The sequence below is a fragment of the Pipistrellus kuhlii genome, unplaced genomic scaffold (genome assembly GCF_014108245.1).
Source record: "Pipistrellus kuhlii isolate mPipKuh1 unplaced genomic scaffold, mPipKuh1.p scaffold_m20_p_18, whole genome shotgun sequence".
Lineage (NCBI taxonomy): Eukaryota > Metazoa > Chordata > Mammalia > Chiroptera > Vespertilionidae > Pipistrellus > Pipistrellus kuhlii.
The window spans coordinates 16,106,125-16,124,669 of NW_023425493.1; the positions used below are offsets into that span (position 1 = coordinate 16,106,125).

Sequence of the window (18,545 nt, forward strand, 5' to 3'; positions counted from 1 at the left end):
ATCCTGCAACGCTACAGGATCTGAGGTCTTGGTTTCTAAAGTATTTAGTGGCAAGTCTGAAGAAAAGAAGCACAATCTAGATAAGAGTACTTGGATTAAAATGTATGAAAGGAAAAACCTATTATAGATTAATTTTATCAAAATACTTTCTAACTAAAATGATCTTTTGCTGTTTGCATCTTCACAGAAAATAAAAAGAAACTATATACTCTCATGCAGCATTAACCTCAAAATTCTGATTCAGTCTTACTTTAGTAATGAGCCAAACCAAGTTATTTGCACAATTAAAAAAAAATGTCTAAAAGCCCTATGGATCCTTTATTTCAAGGAGAAGCATTTCTTTGAAAAATTAAAATAGGGAGAATACTGTTATCTACAATGAATGAAGTACCATGATTAACATAAGAAATTTGTAAGTTGCAAGGAAGTAGAATAATGTATATTTTCTAATGAAATGATAATTAAAGACAGGTTTCTTCACATACACAGAAATTTCCTTAATGCTTTAGGGAAGTGATTAAGGTGTTGATTAAAAAATACTCAATCTCACCCGGGCCAGTTTGGCTCTATGGTTGGAGCATTGGCCTGAGGACAGATGGGTTCTGTTCAATTCCAGGTCAAGGACACTTGCTTGGGTTGCAGGTTCGATCCCTAAGCACAAGTGGGAGGTGACCAATTGAGATGTCTCTCTCCAGCAGAGGTCAATCTTTCCCTTCCCCCTCTCTATTTGCCCACCCACACCCTCTTTTCTCCTAGTCCCCTTTCTCCCACTCTCTAAAAACTCAATGAAAAAATATCCTCGGATCTTCAAGTGAGGTTTAAAAAAGAAAAACTCTTGATCTCTATATATGATTCCAAAATTATTTTGTCAGGTTATTAATTTATTAAATAGAAATGTTGAGCACCTACTGTGTACAGGTATTTAGTGTGAGACAATAAAAAAACACTGCACTGGAAAAGCACATTTTGGGGGCACTATTACATCTCAAATGTAATACACATCACGTGGCTGAGAATTAATTGTATTTAACACATACAGAAAGAAATTCCGAGCAATCAAAAACAATTATACCTTTGAGCAACTCTATTTTTTAAAGTACCCTCTCAATTCCCTTAAGTTGATTTTTACTCCACGATTCTTTCCCAGTTCTAAAATGAGATAGGAAGGAAATTTCCTAAGTAAGACCAATGCAAAAGAACAGAAATGTAAGAGAAGCAATGTGTTAGCTCTTGGATTCTTGTTTCCATTTGCTCTCTATAGTGCTTCCAATGTTCAGTTTTCTCTTCAAAAATATATTGATTTAGAAGAACAAAAAGTACTATAATCTGTTCAGTTCTTACTAAAGTTAGCAAAAAATTGAAACTGAAAAAAAATATTAGAAATATTTATTCTATGTTATATAATATCATTCACCATAGTAATGATCTGATTCTTTTGGTATAAGACTTTTTTTTTTTAAATAAAGACCACCAACAGGTAGAAAAATTTTCCTTTGCTGTCTTAAGACAGTCATTAGGGGATTTTTTACCAGCATGTTTGTTCATTAACTTGAATGTTAATTTCAAGAAATGTTGCTTTGGCCAAGACCATTTGGCTCAGTGGATAGAGTGTCAGCCTGCAGACTGAAAGGTCCTGGGTTCGATTCCAGTCAAGGGCATGTACCTTGGTTGCGGGCACATCCCCAGTAGGGGGTGTGCAAGAGGCAGCTGACCGATGATTCTCTCTCATCAATGTTTCTAACTCTCTATTCCTCTCTCTTCCTCTCTGTAAAAAATCAATAAAATATATTTTTTAAAAAAGAAATGTTGCTTTGTCACCCCAATATCTTTTAGAAAAGTAATTTAATTGGGAAAAGAAAAATGCCATGTTACTTCTTCCTCCCAAGCAAAGAAAATGCAAAATGCATTCCTGAGGGGTCTCTGTTTCTACTTCTCTCTTTCTCCCTCCCTCCCTCTTACTCTTCCTCCCTCTCCCTTCATACACACACACACACACACACACACACACACACACACATATGTATGTATGCATATATGTCCAACAAATATTTGACATTGACCTATTTTCTTTTTACTGGTTCGTTATGCTCAGTGTGGTTCTCAATCTGCCATTCCTTTCACATTTTATTCAATTCATCAAGGAATAATTGAGTACCTGAGTGTACTGAGTATCTTCCAGACCCAAAGGAAGATGCAAAAATAAGACAACCTCTGCCCTCCAGAATCCTTCCATCTCTTCCAGGGGGCAAGGTGAAAACAAAATGATCAGAAAGCAATTCATTAAATAGTGCCAAAATCAACAGACAGGTAACATGCATTTCATATTTATGTAGGATTTTAGAGCGGCAAAACACTTTCCCCTACTTACCCTCAGAACAATCTTGTTATGTACACATTGTTAACCCCACTGAGCAGTGAAGAATCTGAGAGTGAGAAGTTTAACTGCCGTCCCTCAATCAAATCCATCAAGTAAGAGTCAAGACTCAAGCCAGAATTCTAAATCTAAGCCCAGTGCTCTTTGCAATATACTCGGTACAGGAAACCAAGAATTGGGATCCTTGGCAGGGCAATACCTGGCCTTCTGCTAGAGGTGGAATTAAACCAGATCTGATGGGATGTCAGGAAAGCATAAAGCCATCTGAGAGTCCAGCCAAATGTCCAAGTTAATTTTATTCTGAAAAGATTTATACTTCATTGTTACACATGCAGCACAACCACCATTCCTCAGTTTTAGTGCCTTTCCCTCTTCAATAGGAGCCTTGCGCTCAGAAACGGGGATGTAAAAAAAAAAAAAAAAAAAAAAGCTGGCCTACAGGGAATCATACAAGTCTTAAATGACAAATATAAATCTTACAGATCTGGTTTCCACTCCTTCTTACACATTGTGCTCGCCCTCAGCACCAGAGAACGTAACGCGCCCATATCATAGCTTTTCTAGCATTCTTGCTCCAAATATAACCACTTCTTTTAAAATGTCAATGACCGACCCCCCTACCCCACATACCACAGGTTCATCCCCCCAGCTGGCCCCAACCCCTCTGTGCCCAGACACTTCCCCTCCCTCCCAATGGATACGATACCTAATTCGGGTTCTGCAGGTGCCGCCGCGGTGCTGTCACTCAGCACCAACGGATACAGAGTGACCTTTGGACTCCGTCCTTGGCACCTCCCGCGGCGCACGCAGCGCAGTCCCAAGCCCGGGAAAGGGGCTCCCCACTCGGGCACGCAGCCGCGCGGGCAGCGCAAGATCCTCCGAAGCAGCAACGTCTCGGACAAGTAGGAGGAGGATGCCGGGCGCCCGGGGGCGTGCATCACTGCGCCCCATACTCCTGCCAACTGCAGGGAACCTGGTCTGACAACCAGTCCATCCCACCTCCCAGCCAGGTCCGGCCCAGCCGGACCTTACTCAGGACCCGGATGAAGATCGGCGGCGGCAGCGGCGGCGGCGATAGCCAAAAAACAAGGCCACCCGCAGCCCCCAGTGTCCATCGCCGCCAACCTGAGACCTCTGAGACTGGACCGCAGAGAAGCGTTTCTATGGAAACCCCCCCGGGATCACGTGACTCTGTGATACGCCCAATTGCCTCTCCGCGGCACCGCCTAGGCCCCGCCCTCTGCCCCGCCTCCTTCGCTCCGCCCCGCCCCTTCTCTGCGGAGAGTCCGCGCCTGCGCGCTGCGTCCTGCGCGCCCTCCCTGGCGCACGCGCTCCGCTCCCCGGAGGGAGAGCCGGGCGGCGTGGGAGGCTCGATCTGGGCGAGAACCCCGGAAGGCGCGTGGCCAGCGCGCAGGCCCAGAACCGCCCGAGCCGGGGCTGCCGGCGACGCCCCAGAGCGGAAGAGGGAAGTGAAGGCTTCACCGGGCTTCGGGTTCTTGGCCGGCTTGGCTCGCCGAGATAGAGACCAGAGACCGCAGGTAGAGGAGGAGGCCTTGGCCGCCGCTCGGGATCGGGGATGTCGAAGAACACGGTGTCGTCCGCCCGGTTCCGGAAGGTGGACGTGGATGAGTACGACGAGAACAAGTTCGTGGACGAGGAAGATGGGGGCGACGGGCAGGTCGGGCCCGACGAGGGCGAGGTGGACTCCTGCCTGCGGCAATATCCTTGCATTTACCCCCCCCCCCCCCCCCCGACCTCCCCATCCCTCCGCGCACCCCGCCCGCCCTTCTCCCGGGACCCCCGCGCTGCTGGGGGTGGAAGGGGCGGGCCCTCCTGGGGGAACGGGCGTGGCGGAGCTGCCCCAGCGGCGGGCGGCTGAGTCCTGTGCCTGGGGTCCCCCATCCTGAGAGGACAGGGCTCTCCGTTTGTCACCGGGGCTCTCCGAGACCCCAGGAGCCAGCCCCTCGGACACCTGCCTGGCGGCGCACCCTCCACGCCGGGATGCCTCAGGCTGCGCCCGGGTCCTGCCTCCCGGACACTGGCTGCGCCGGCCGCGCCCTCACGGCGCTGGGACGGCACCTGGGCTGGTCAGGACTGATCAGGGCTTCGTTTTCCTCCAGGAACGCTGTTTTCTGGGGTCATATTAGCTCCAGCAGTTTATAACGGGGAGGGACGGGCATCTTCCTTCCGTGATTTTTGTTTTTGCTGTGATGGTTTTGTTTTGGGAGCGTTAGGATAGTTTATTCTTTGCCGGTCGAGATTGGGCGGTTGCTGAATGAGTCCCTCGGTCCTTCCAGCCTGGAGGCTTTTATTTTTCTTTTCTTTTTTAAGGTATTTGGCGCTAAATTTGTTAACTGGGCAAGGGGTGTGAGTCCAAAGCAACCAAAACTCCGAGAAGGAGGCTTGGAAGCCTTGCCCGCTGCACAAAGGCGGTAGAAAGGAGCCAGAATGCATGCATGTGGGGAAATCCCTGAAAAATATCTAAAGTAAACCCCAGAGAATGAGATAGAAGAAGACGAGCTGTAGGTTCAAAGCAGAGCCCATTTTTATAATCATGAAGTCGTTACCGTTTCAGTTAAAAAATTTGGCTGTCAGTTCCTGGGTTTGAATTTTTGCGTATTTGAATATTCATAACCTTGAACATTTGCATGAGCTCTCCTTTAGAAAAATGTAAATGTTTCAATAGCCAAAGCTGTCGTTTTAGAGATTGTCAATTACTAAATCCACTCATTTCTAGTTATGCTTGGGTGTTTTCATAACGAAGGCTTTGTAGACTCTTTCCTCATCAATGTCCTATTTAATTCTAGTGGGGAAATAGATGAGTGATAATATTTGGTAGGAACTACATTTGGTCTTAAAGGCATCTAAAATACAGCCTTCAACATGTATCAACACACAGATGTTTCTTTCATTTCCACAACTTTTACAAGCAGCTGTTATTACGGTGAATTATTTAAATATTTTATTATAAGTGTTTGGGGTCTTAAAAATGAGCCTGTCTATATGCAAAAGGCTGCTTCCCTAGAAGTCAAGTAAGCTTGGAAAACAACAGCTTATCACCAGCATAGGTTTTTCTTTCTTCAGAAAATAAGTGGTGGACATTAGTATTCTGTCTAAAAACCTTCTTTGTGATGAATGAATGATGTTTTGCGAAACTAATTTTAGATGAGATGAGATGACCCCTAAGTGGTTCTGCTTTATCCAGATAGTGGATCTGCTTATAAAGACACTGTCTTTTTTTGCTCTTGTTACAAAGAGAAGAGACAAATGCTGTTCAGGCACTCACAGATGGAGGAACAAGTGAGCTCTGTGTGGTTTTCCTTTTAGGGGAATGACTGTACATTCTGACAGTCTGATTGGCCATATGTGCTAACTGGTGCTTTCAAAGAGAAACTACATGTAATAGGTATGGCCTAAGACATTTTGAATAGCCTTAATGAAATATGAGAGAAAATATCCCAGAGTTCTCATCCAACAGCCATTGGATATGTTCTATAATGCCTCTTTTAATCCATATCAAGAGATTACTAATATAAGTCATTCATATTGCTAATCTACCAGCATTTGCTACCAGCATGTCAATTAATATAGAATATAATTCTAGAAAAGTTGGATCTTTGTTTTTTCCAGTTAGAATCACATGTTTTGGTTGAGGTTAGGCTGTTTCCTTTTGGGGCCTGATAATTCTGATACATAGTAATATTTTATAAATATTACTGAATAATATTTCCATGTGTGTCTTACTAGAAGATGAGAGATTAGTAAGATATTCATTTGATAATTAGAACCAAGGAGGGAAGTCTTTGCTTTATTAGACAAATCTAATGTCCTTTTTTGTTTTCAGTATTTGATCTTTGACTGACATACTTGAAAACAAAATGTTGAGTTTTCCAATATTGAACATAGAGACCATGGTGATTTTTCTTTCTGTGCATGAAGTCCAGTCTTAAGAGCCAATGGTTCCTGGTAGTTGCAGTGCTGCTTCCCTGAGGGTCTCCCTTTGCTGCTATCCCCCTTAACCTCCATCACAGGAAACATGACAGCCGCCCTGCAGGCAGCCCTGAAGAACCCCCCTATCAACACCAAGAGTCAGGCGGTGAAGGTGAGTCACACACCAGTGCTCTCTGCTGATCTCTTACCTATAAACACGAAACTCAAAATACGTTTCATCAATAACTTATTTCTGAAGGGTGGTTCAGAGATTTTTTTAAATCTGGATAGAATAACTTGGTCGATTATCACATCTATCTCCAAGCAAATCCTTTCTGCTCTACCTCCAACCATGTCAGGAATCTGGCCACTTTTGACCATCTCCATTGCTACCATGCTAGCCAGAACCAGCCTGTGTTACTGCAATAACTTCCTCACTGGTCTTCCTGCTTCTGCCTTGTCCCCGATACCCCTCCCCCACCCCCCCTCAGCTTATTCTCAACATGGCAGCCAAGTGATCTGTTCAAACGGCAGACAGATCGTACCACTGTCCTCAAAACCATCCAACATCATTTCCCTGAAAGACGAAGTCCCCCACAGTAGCCTGCAGGGCCTATATGACCTGTCCCCCACACACACACACATCCTCTCTCCTGTTCTTCCACGACTCAGCCCCAGCACTTGTTCTTTTCTTGTCTGAAATACTTTCCTCAGATATCCCACGGTTTCCTCTTTCATGTCACCTCCTCAGGGCGGCCTTTGCAAAACTGGAACCCCACACACAGAAGTCTAACTGTTCTGTTACTTATTTACCTTCAGGATCGGGCAGGCAGCATTGTCTTGAAGGTGCTCATCTCCTTTAAAGCTAATGATATTGAAAAGGCAGTTCAGTCCCTGGACAAGAATGGGGTGGATCTCCTCATGAAGTATATTTATAAAGGCTTTGAGAGCCCCTCTGACAATAGCAGCGCTGTGTTATTGCAGTGGCATGAAAAGGTAAGTCTTGAATTATAAAACCCTATGGCTGGTTTCTTCATAGTAGACAATAAAAATGACAACCCCTCTTGTCTAAAAATAATTCTGACTTCTTGGTTATATATCTCTATTATTACAAACAAATGCCTAAAAATAAAATTTTAGATTTATGCTTACTAGTGTTGGTCTTAAGAGAGTCTGATTTGCAGCACTTTTATTTAATGATTATTGTTTAGTAAACATATCTTGAACTTTGAATTAAATCAAATCTTTGAAAATAAAATAAGTAAGAAAAATCAAGAATTATTTGACAATGGCCCAAGGTGAAAACAACCCAATGAGAGGAGCAGATAAAAATTTGTGGTACATGCTTACAGTGGAATAAAATAAAAAAATTTTAATCCAAAAAAAAAAGGGAAATTCTGATGTATGCTACAGCATGAATGAACCTTGAAAATATTATGCAAAGTGAAATAATTCAAACACAAAAAGACAAATGCTTTGCGATTCCACTTATATGAAATATCTAGAATAGGCAAATTCACAGAGACAGAAAGTAGATTCAGAGGTTACCAGGGTTTGGGGAGAAGGCAAAATAAAGCGTTAATGATTAATGGGGGTGGAGTTTCTGTTGGGGCTGATAAAATATTGGAAATAGATAGTGGTGATGTCTGTACAGTATTATGAATATAATTAGTGCCACTGAATTTTACATCTTAAGATCTTTAAAAGTGGCGCATTTTGGATTATATATTTTACCCCAGTTTTAAAAAAACGGTTGTATATTCTCTAATACCTTACAATTCCCAAAACTCAGTTTTTCAGAAGCTTTTTTTCTGAGTGAAAATACACACATGTAAGATAAGAATAGGTAGTAAAAATTGCTGCTTAGCCTCTCTCTAGTCACTTTATCCCTCATAGCACAAATAAATGTGCTAACATGTATGGATAGGGTAACCATACTCCCAGTTTTCTCAGGATAGCCCCAGTTTAAACCTATTGTTTCAGCATAAATATGAATAGTTCCCCTTTACTCTGGGTACCAATTTGGAGAATAATTTCAGTTAACCCTTACAACAGCTCTATGCGGTCTGTAAACCTCTTTATCATCCTCAGTTTAGAGAAGATGAGCCAGCTTTAAAACCTAAGTAACCTATTCCAGTATCGCCGCAGGGTTATAGCAAACCTACTTCAGCACTTACTGTATTCCAAGCACTCTGCCAACTCTTTATAAATAATAATGCACTTAATCCTCATAAAAATACAAGGAGAAAAAGATTGATGTTATTATTTCTTGTTAGTGGGGAAATTGAGGCACATATTTTTTTAATATATTTTTCTTGATTTCAAAGCGAGGGGGTTGGGGTAGAGAGCAAGAGTGAGAGAAATATCAATGGTGAGAAAGAATCATTGATCCCACTGGGGGATCAAGCCCCTCTTTCCCAGGCCTGTGCCCTTGACTAGAATCAAACCCAGGACCCTTCAGTCTGCAGGCCAACTCTATCCACTGAGCCAAACCGGCATTGAGGCATATATTAAGGCTTCATTTTTTTTTCCTAACGTGAGTCACCAGTGTTCTTCCAGTCTTATCTCCTAAATGCTTCTCAAATCATCTACCCAGACACATCTTCCATGCAGCTGTTCACAGCATCTCTCCCAATCTGGTGTTATCGCTTCCCAGACTGGCCTCCCAGCTACCAGTTTTGCCTCCCTTATAGCCATTCTCCACCCAGTCATCAGAATGCTGTCTCTAGAATCCACATCTACCTTGTCAGTCACCTGAAAAATAAAGTCCAGGTTCCCAATCCAGCCTCACCTTAGTGTCATTCTTCCCCTTATGCTCCAGCAGGTCTACCTTTTCCCTGAACACACCAGAACATTTCACACCTCTCTGCCTTGCTCATGATCTTCTCTCTGCCTGAGTGCCTCTTTATCCTTTATCTGTCTCCTCCTCATCCATTTAATGTATCATTCTCTCCATGAAGCCTTATCAGACCATTCCACATTTCATTCCACATTTCTCTACACCCTCAGGCTAGGTTATGTGCCTTCCTCTGCTTTTATAGTGCCCAAAGCATAGCTCTGTCACTTCATACATTACATTAATCTTTTTATATATCTGTCTCTTCAAAGTAGTCCAGAATGTGCTGTTTTTATTTACTTTTGTATCCCAAGCATCTAGCACAGTACCCAAAACACAAAGGTTCTCAGTGTTTTCTGAACACAAGTAAGCCAGAGTTTCAGATTTCTAATGCTTAATCATGACTTCCAGTTCTTTGAGGTAAAGTCAAAGTTCTGAAGCTCTTAGCCATTAAATAGTAATGCTTAGCTTGGGGAAGAAAAATCTGACAAATCCTGACTAAATGGAACAGCAATTGGTTTATCCCAGTTTGAATTTATTCTGCCGAGAATAAGAGCAGAATATTTGTTTTAGGCAAGAACATTATGCTGTAGGTCTTTAAGAACAAACTGTTGTTTGAAAACAACATACCATAATGTAAATTAGTATCTCTTTGGAACTTAGGTGCATGAGGTCAGGGCCTCTAAGGGTTTTATTACTTTTCCCCAGTGCCAAGAACGGTGCCTGATGCATGTTAGGTGCTCAAGAAATATTTATGAAAATTAGTGAGTTCAAAATCAATAGCTGCACTCAACCTTCTTCAGGAAAAACGTTTCGCTCTGTACGAGAATTGCTTCTCTACACTTACATTTGGTTTGTTCCAGGCGCTTGCTGCTGGCGGAGTGGGGTCCATCGTCCGGGTGTTGACTGCCCGGAGAACCGTGTAGTCCAGCAGGAACTGGGCTTCTCCTGTGGGTGTGGGAGTTGCTGGTACAAAGACCAAAACAACCAAATGCCACCACTGCCCTTTGGGTAGCATCTGTTTCCCTCAGCTTTGCCTTCTCGCTTCCTCTTTCGTATCTGTAAAGAAGAAAACCACATATCCATTTTCCTTTCATGAAAATCGGGATAATATATAGGCAATTTTTCAACAGGTGTCATGCTGTCAGAACTATTTCAGTGATACGTATACCAGTCTGTACATAGTATAATTTACATCCAGGTTTAACCACCTCTGTTGGCTGGTGGGTTTTTTTGTTGGCGGTGGTGTTTTTTGGGTTTTGTTTCTGTTTTTGACTAATAGTGATAAATTTGATGCCGATTTCCTAACTCATTGCCAGCCAGAAAATACCCTTATAAAAACATGTTTGAGAGACTGGCAGCTGTTAACATTACAAAACTGGACCATACTTCCCTTATTTAAGCAAAACGTGTTTCTGAAACCGGTGGTGGGTGAACACCACTGCCGAGTTCCAGCTTTGTGTCCGCCTCCAGATTATGTGAGTTTCAGTATACTCCTCCTCTCAGCACCCAGCGATCATGGCCTCTCGATTTCTTTGTGGTCACCAGGGTCCAGAGCAAGGAGTCTTGCTCGACACTAATGTTCCATAAAATGCCAGAGCCTGTTGGGCTTGACCATAAAACTTTTGTTTCAATAATGTGGCCCTACGTGGGAAAACTCCTCCCCATCAGAAAGGACGTGGAAACTGTGATGTAGTTCAAACTCTGGGCAGCCTCTGAATGAAATGCTGTTTTCCTTAGAATAAGGTGACCAGATGTCCCGCTTTTGGCGGGACAGTCCCGATTTTTAACAACTTGTCCCGCATCCCGTTTTAAAAAGCCGTGGGACGCGGGACAAATTGTTAAAAATCGGGACATCTGGTCACCTTACCTTAGAACTATAGTAGCTGCCTTAACCTGTTGCGGTATAGAACCAGTATTGAATAATCCCTATAAATGTGTTCAGTGTTTTTCAGGGGAATTAGGATCTCAAAAGATTTGGTTCAGATCCAAACACACACGCATCGTGTATTTTAGCTCAGTGTTTTTTAAAAAGAAGAAAATGCCACACACAGCAAAAAGTGTTTACTTGTTGGACAAACCAAATCAGTTCTCAAAACAAATGACCGGTGCTTATAAAAAGCTGTTATTCAGTAGCTCCAAATCCAACCACCTGAGTGCATATGACCAAGAGGGAAATCCGCCTGTGCTTCGTATTTACATTGGACACCGTAATCACTGACTTCTGTGAAAACTGGTGCAGAAATCCTGTAAACTCTTTGCTGTTTTTGATACTGCCTTTTGTTTTGTAAAAATTATAAAGCTGAAAAAAATAAAATGTCCGTGTTGATTAATTTATTTTTCTAACTCTTACTCTAGTGCTTAAGAATGTATAGTTTTTTAAAGAGAAAGATTTCCTGTTTTACCACCAGGTTATTGTACGCTTGTCAAGAACTAGTTGGGTACAGGTTTCTAAAACTACTTCCTTCAGCCCTAGCCAGTTTGGCTTTAGTGGGTAGAGCATCGGCCTGGGGACTGAACTATTCCGGTTCAATTTTGGTCAAGGGCAACATGCCCGGGTTGCAGGCTTGATCCCCAGTGGGGGACGTGCAGAAGGCAGCTGATCAATGGTTCTTTCTCATCATTGATGTTATCTCTCCCTCTCCCTTCCTCTCTGAACTCAATAAAAATATATTTAAAAATAAAGCTACTTTGTTCAAATACAAGGTAGTAGAGAAGAGAGTCATTAACGACTTGAGAGCACAGCCTTTGGAGTGATTTCAAAGCTCTCGATGCAGTTGAACACTATATTACCACTGCCCAGGGACCTAGGTCAGACCACAGCAGTGTGGTGAGAGGCAGGGGGAAGGGGGAAATCTGCAATAGAGTCAACAATGAAAAAAGAAGAAGAAGAAAAAAAAAAAGACGTAGACTACAATGTACAAATTAGTCTAGCAGCTATAGTCATTTATCTCCAGCTTCTGAATTGTTCCTGGTGCCTCAAATCTATTTCTTACCTACTCACAGCAACCTCTGTTTGCTTTCCCAATGCATCGGATTTTGGCTTTAAAGCTTCATAAACTTACAGGCAATTCAGAGAGCTGTGAGTTAGGAGAAGCTAAGCAATAGGTATTAAAGATAGTCAAGTGGGTATAGTCAAAACATTTTAAAATGAAGAAAAGTGATTTTGCAACTTTTTTTTTATAAGTTCCTCCATAACATTTTCAAGATTGCACTTTGGGGAAAACTCGAGTTTTATAGTCACAAGAATGAGTGCATTCAAAATCTACCAGTGAATCAGCTTTACTCGGGGAAGATAGTAAAAATATTTCACAATCGGTGCAGAATGGATGCCTACTGGAACCAACTGGCTCCTACTGGAACCAACTGGCTCCACACTGCATCTGATGTCAGCCCAGGTTATACTGACCATGGCACAGTGCGTCCTGCGAAAGGAGATAGTCAGGATGAATCATGGAAAATAGAAATAGGTGAGAGAGCACTTTTTGCCCCAAACTGGTCCTTTACCTCCCATTCTCTTTTACTTGAATCTCAGTGGTTTTGTTTCATTTTTGCCATGTTATTTGCTTTGTCTTTGCCACTTTTTAAAGGGGAAATTGGCCCTGGCTGGTTTGGCTCAGTGGACAGAGTGTCAGCCTGTGGATGAAAGGATCCCAGGTGCAACTCCAGCGAAGGATACATGCCCGGGTTGTGGACTCAGTCCCTAGTGGTGTGTGTGTGTGTGTGTGTGTGTGTGTGTGTGTGTGTGCAGGAGGCAGCTGGTCAATGATCATCTTTCATCATTGATGTTTGTATGTCTCCCTTCCTCTCTGAAATCAATAAAAAATATATATTTCAAAAAAATAAAGGGGGAAATGGCACATACAGCCTTTTTTTGTCATTAGGTAACAGCACCACTTAGGTAACAGTCACACTTGATGGATAGTATGTCTTAAGGAAATCCATTAACACACAAGTGAAATCTAGATCAGTGGTCGGCAAACTCATTGGTCAACAGAGCCAAATATCAACAGTATGACGACTGAAATTTCTTTTGAGAGCCAAATTTTTTAAACTTAAACTTCTTCTAACACCACTTCTTCAAAATAGACTCGCCCAGGCCATGGTATTTTGTGGAAGAGCCACACTCAAGGGGCCAAAGAGCCACATGTGGCTCACAAGCTGCAGTTTGCCTACCACAGCTGTAGATGGTGCAAATTAGCAAAATGCTTCCTTTCTAAGTATTTACTGTGTCCCCCAGTATCAGGTTGGACATGATAGAAAAATAATGTCTGAGCTTTGCTCTCAGCCTAATCGAGAAGATTTAAGCACTTTAAAATTAATGTCATGCCCTTGTATGCATATATGCATAAATCATGGACACAGTGGGGTGGTGAGGACCTGGGTGGGAGGAGAGGGTGGCTTAGAGAGAGGGTGGCAATGGGGGAAAAATAAGGACATATGTAATACTTTCAACAATAAAGATTTTTTTTAATTAATGTCATGCAATTTAGTATTTGACTATAAGTGCAGTTAGTGTTGGGAGGAACAGCGAAGTCGGGGTGGACTGGGGTAAAGTGAAACGGGTCAGCCTGAACTAGGCCTGGAGGGGCAGAAGGGATTCCTGCAACTGATGTGGACAGAGGGACAACAGAGCAAGTTGAAGCAAATTGTTGTCCTTCTTGTGCTCTAATGTTTTCAACATGAAGATCTAGACAATGAAAGTTTATGGGAGATTCAAGAAAGTCATGGGATTATAGGAAATCCTTTTTGTTTTGTTTTGTTTTAGCTGAAACCCATTGATGGTCACTAATCTCATACCTTTTATAGTAGTAAAAGAATGGGAAATTACATTTTATAAGAAGGAAAGCCAAAACCGGTTTGGCTCAATGGATAGAGCATCAGCTTGGGGACTGAAGGGTCCCGGGTTCGATTCCAGTCAAGGGCATGTACCTTGGTTTTGGACATATCCCCAGTAGAGGGTGTGCAAAAGGCTGATCGATGACTCTCTCTCATCGGATGTTTCTAACTATCTCTCTCCCTTCCTCTCTGTACAAAATCAATAAAATATATTTTTTTAAAAAGAAAGAAAGAAAGCATCACACGTTAGCAATAAAGAGCCTCATAGCAAACGGGTCTGAATCATTCTATCCTTTAACTATTTTTTATCATTTATTTATTTATATTTTTTACTGATTTTTTTACAGAGAAGAAGAGAGAGGGATAGAGTGTTAGAAACATTGTTGAGAGAGAATCATCGATCAGCTGCCTCCTGCACACCTCCCACTGGGGATGTGCCCACAACCAAGGTACAGGCTGGAATTGAACCCGGGACCTTTCAGTCTGCAGGCCATTACTCTATCCACTGAGCCAAACCAGTTTCAGTCTTTTTTTATTATTATTATTAAAATGTCTATTATGTTGAAAATGTTTGCTTAAAAGTAGTTCTTTAACATTGAAACATCAAGAGTCCTGCCTTGTGGCCCAAAGTCACACAGATTCATGAACTATAACATAATTAGCAGGCAGCCAGAGCCACTTCCCAGCATGAGGTCATAACATGGCTTTTCATTTCCAAAGCAACATTCTGAGTGCGAGCAGGTGAATTAAACACCAAGGCCACCCTTTATTGAGTCCCATGCCAGTCCCATTGTGTTATTTTATCTTTACTAGTAGAAGTGGATCTCAGAGAATGTATGTAAAGTCACACAATGTATGGGTCCCAGAATCTGACTCCACTCCCATCTGCCTGACTCCAAGGTTATACCATGCTGCTTTCTCAAGTTTAGTGCTTGGGGGCAAATGAGGATGGGGGCTTTCTCTAGAAATCTCAAACCTTAGTGTTTGCAGGGTGCTGCTGAGAGTCCTTCAGAGAGGCGAACGCTGACAGGTTGGAAAGGTGCTATAACAACTAGAGGCACATTCAGCATAGCAATGTTTTCACCAAGTTTCACTTGCCTTTTGATGATTTTTAAAGTGGTGAGGTTAGAGGATATACCCATACCTTTCATAACTCCACTAGAAGAGAGAAAACTGACTGAGGGTTTGGCTTCTCAAAGCATGCAGTTTCTCTTGTGTCTTCCTCCTTACCCAGGATTTTTCATAGGCTCTCTGTTTGCCATGTTTCCATATTTTAACTCAAGCTTCTATTTTAATTAGTTTCGCCATAATTCCATAATTCCATTTTGCAAGAACCAGAGCCTCAATCTCTCGTTTCATTAGCCACGCTGAAGAGATTATTGCCTGTAACTAAAAAATTACTTGCATAATTAATTCCTCAGAATCGCTCTGGCCACCTTCCCTGTAATGGTCTGGGGCTCCATTTTAGGGGTACCACCCATTGAAGCTCATCTCTGTCTACCCTCCTGGAGTGCCCTCACATTTCGAGCTTTTGCAGGGGAAATCATGAAGAAAGCAGGACCCCTGAAATAATGCTGGGCTTGAAGAAATTGGGTTCAAAATCATGGACCTGTGTGGGTAAGGACCCAAGGCACCAACCCAACAGCACATAGTGTGCTCTGGTGTGGCCCCATCATGTGCCACCCGCCTGTGGTCAGCTTATATGGGTTTGGCTAGGTTCTCACCTGCCGTTGTCCATCTCCGCCCTCCCACAGTTCTCCAATGGACTCAAAATGTCTGAATTGCTTCTTTCTAAATTGAGAAAAGGCTGGTTTTTATTTCCATGGGTTGCTTTCACTAGCAGTTGAGCAAATAAGTCAAAAATCTCAGACTAATTTTTAAATACATTATCTCCCCTTTAGATTGACCAGTAACTTTGCCTTGCAGGCTGAAAGAGCCGGAGAGTGGCAAAGCGATTGGGAATGGGAAGACAAGTCTGATAAAAAGCAAATCTAACAGACCCAAAACGGTTTAGAAAGGGGTGCTCTGCCATGGACCTTCCCCCACTCCTCTCTCCACCTTGGCCCAGCACCACTAATAGAATATGTGCGGACTCCAGGGTCGAAATGGCCTGTGTACCAGAATGCAGGTGCCTCTGGTACTAATCAAGATACAGCATGTCATCCGCCTCAAGGTGGTGCCATTTCACCACACGGACGAGCCAGCCACGCCACATGGGACATCGCAGAGTTCAGGCTGACATTTCTGTTTTCCTTCATCATTCTTGTTACTTGGATGTTTAGAAATAATACACATAAATTGTCTAGGATTACATCTCTTATTTCACTATGTAACACTTCCGTAAGGACCATATACATCAAACAGAGACTGAATAGAACATGACTCCCCTGAACTTCAGTCCAGCATGCTAAGACTCCCATGTTTCAGCCCAGCATTGAGCTAATACTCTCTAGGACAAGCATGTCAAACTCATGGCCCACGAGCTGCATGCCTCATTTATTTGGCCCATGTTAGCCTTCGAATTTGACATGTTTCCTCTAGGATATACCCTCTCAACCCTTCTACTAGACTATACAGCCTTCCTGAAGTCACAGTAGCTGTGTCTTACTCATTCTCCACAGTCCCTTGACATAGCTGATGCTCAACCAATATCTAGTGGTTGCAAAATAATGATTGTATACACTGGTCCAGGGGTGCCTGAACAGGACAATACATCAGAAGCACACACTGAAAACTAAACAAAGAATAAAATAATTCCACTTGGGTTCAAATAGCTTATATCCAATCAAGTTTAGTCACAAACCAATTCACTTCAATGTGGACATTTAGGTAGAGAATTAATCAGATTTAGGCAGAAATTAGAGCCACCATAGGCAGCATGTGCAACCTTTATACTATGTAGCTATAAGCAAGTCACCAGAGAATGTAGCTAAGGAGAATTCCAGCTTACCTCTGGCTGACAGTGGCATCATGGGTATTTACGTGGAACAAACAGCTTTCATTGTTCCATGACTCAGCTTCACCTTCTAAGATCAGAAATGTTTCCCAATACCTTCTGTTTCCCTTAAGTGTAAAAATCACAAAATAGTATCCATGAACTTATATCACTTTTCTTTTATATATATATATAAAAGAATTGAACCTGGGACCTTTCAGTCCACAGACTGACGCTCTATTCACTGAGCCAAACCTGTTTCGGCTATCACCTTTCTTTACTCCATTTATAGAGTTTTTAATCATGTCAATTCTTAGGGTAATGAATGCCAGGAATAGACAAGGCCACTGAATAACATCATGTTTTTCTCTATCCAAAAACTGAACCAAGATTCCAGAAATACCTCTACATTAAGGTTTTCTTCAATTTGATGACCAAATCAAAGGGCAGTGTATTCACAGGCATATAATTTTGTAATTTTATTATTTTCAAGTAAGTTAATTTGGCCCTAACCAGTTTGGCTTAGTGGATAGAGTGTTGGCCTGCAGACTCAAGGGTCCCTCCCAGGTTCGATTCCGGTCAAGGTCATGTACCTTGGTTGCAGGCACATCCCCAGTAGGGAGTATGCAGGAGGCAGCTGGTCGATGTTTCTCTCTCATCGATGTTTCTAACTCTCTATCCCTCTCCCCTCCTCTCTGTAAAAAATCAATAAAATATATATTTTTTAAAATAAGTAATTTGCTTATAAGCTTCAATATTTTCTTTTTATTTTTCCTCCCACCCAAGTTTCCCTTTTAACAATTAACAAATATTAGTAAATCCTTGGGCATTTTCTCAGCTATTGTGTATGCATTTATAAGCAAATATCTATATAATTCTTATCCTCTTTGTTTCTATAAATACTAGAAAAGTCTACATAGTGTTCTGTGCCTTGCTTTTTCAGTAACAGTATACTTTGGCAATAATTTCCTATCAGTACATAAAGAACACCCTTATTCCTTTTTATGAATGCATAATATTCTATTGTAAAAAATAAATGTACTGGAACGTCCCTGTTTCCCTGTTGATTTAGGTGACTTCTAATCTTTTGCAATTACAAGCACTGCTACAAATGAATAACATTGTACAACATTGCACAAGCCTTTTCACATATGTTGTAAGCCTTGTTATAGATTAATTCCTAAAAGTGTTTAGGTCAAAGGACGTGCATCTATCATTTTGACAGGTATTGCTAGATTGCCATCCTTATAAGTCATATCAACTATCCTTCCTTCGTCAGTGTAGGGGAATGCTTGTTTTCCCATCTCTTCGCCTTCCCTATGTGTTTGTGATCAAACACTTTTGTCTTTGGAAATCTGATAGGTTACACAAGGTATATATTGGGATATATATATGCATGAGGTTGAACATGTTTTCATATGTTTAAGAGCTGGTTGTATTTCTATATTTCATTTGTATATGTATTCCTGTGTATTTTTATGTTTTTTGTTTTTCTGCATTTTCTTTGACCACTTGATGGCCTTTTCATTTCTGATTTGTAAGAGCTCCTTTTATCATAGGGATATGCCTTTTGTTTGCAATAGAAATGTCAGATATTTTCTCTAAGTTGATCTTTTGACTTTATGGTGGTT

The 18,545-nt window shown here is 42.0% G+C and overlaps 2 protein-coding genes and 1 long non-coding RNA gene across 3 annotated transcripts in view; 1 reads left to right on the top strand and 2 right to left on the bottom strand.

Annotated features, from left to right (window-relative positions):
* Positions 1-3,519, bottom strand: part of RGL1 (ral guanine nucleotide dissociation stimulator like 1) — a 212,049-nt gene extending 208,530 nt beyond the window's left edge. The window contains exon 1 of the mRNA XM_036442504.2: positions 3,081-3,519. The gene's annotated coding sequence lies outside the window, so the exon portion shown is untranslated. The remainder of the gene's footprint in view (positions 1-3,080) is intronic.
* A 209-nt stretch (positions 3,520-3,728) lies between these two features.
* Positions 3,729-10,741, top strand: ARPC5 (actin related protein 2/3 complex subunit 5). Its single transcript, XM_036442690.1, has 4 exons — positions 3,729-4,093; positions 6,404-6,476; positions 7,124-7,300; positions 10,004-10,741. The coding sequence occupies exons 1-4, from the start codon at positions 3,951-3,953 to the stop codon at positions 10,064-10,066; spliced, it is 456 nt and encodes a 151-aa protein (XP_036298583.1). The 5' UTR covers positions 3,729-3,950; the 3' UTR covers positions 10,067-10,741.
* Positions 10,607-11,436, bottom strand: LOC118721557. The gene is made up of 2 exons (XR_004988767.2): positions 11,011-11,436; positions 10,607-10,875 (listed from the first exon to the last, which is right to left on the bottom strand). It is a non-coding gene; the product is annotated as an uncharacterized LOC118721557 (long non-coding RNA).
* Between the last annotated feature and the right edge of the window lie 7,109 nt (positions 11,437-18,545).

What these genes read in the sequence shown, in the direction of transcription:
- ARPC5 (XM_036442690.1), top strand. Translation starts at nt 3,951, where the DNA reads ATGTCGAAGAACACGGTGTCGTCCGCCCGGTTCCGGAAGGTGGACGTG. An exon ending in GTGGACTCCTGCCTGCGGCA is followed by an intron (nt 4,094 to 6,403) that starts ATATCCTTGCAT and finishes AACCTCCATCAC; the next exon opens with AGGAAACATGACAGCCGCCC. An exon ending in CCAAGAGTCAGGCGGTGAAG is followed by an intron (nt 6,477 to 7,123) that starts GTGAGTCACACA and finishes ATTTACCTTCAG; the next exon opens with GATCGGGCAGGCAGCATTGT.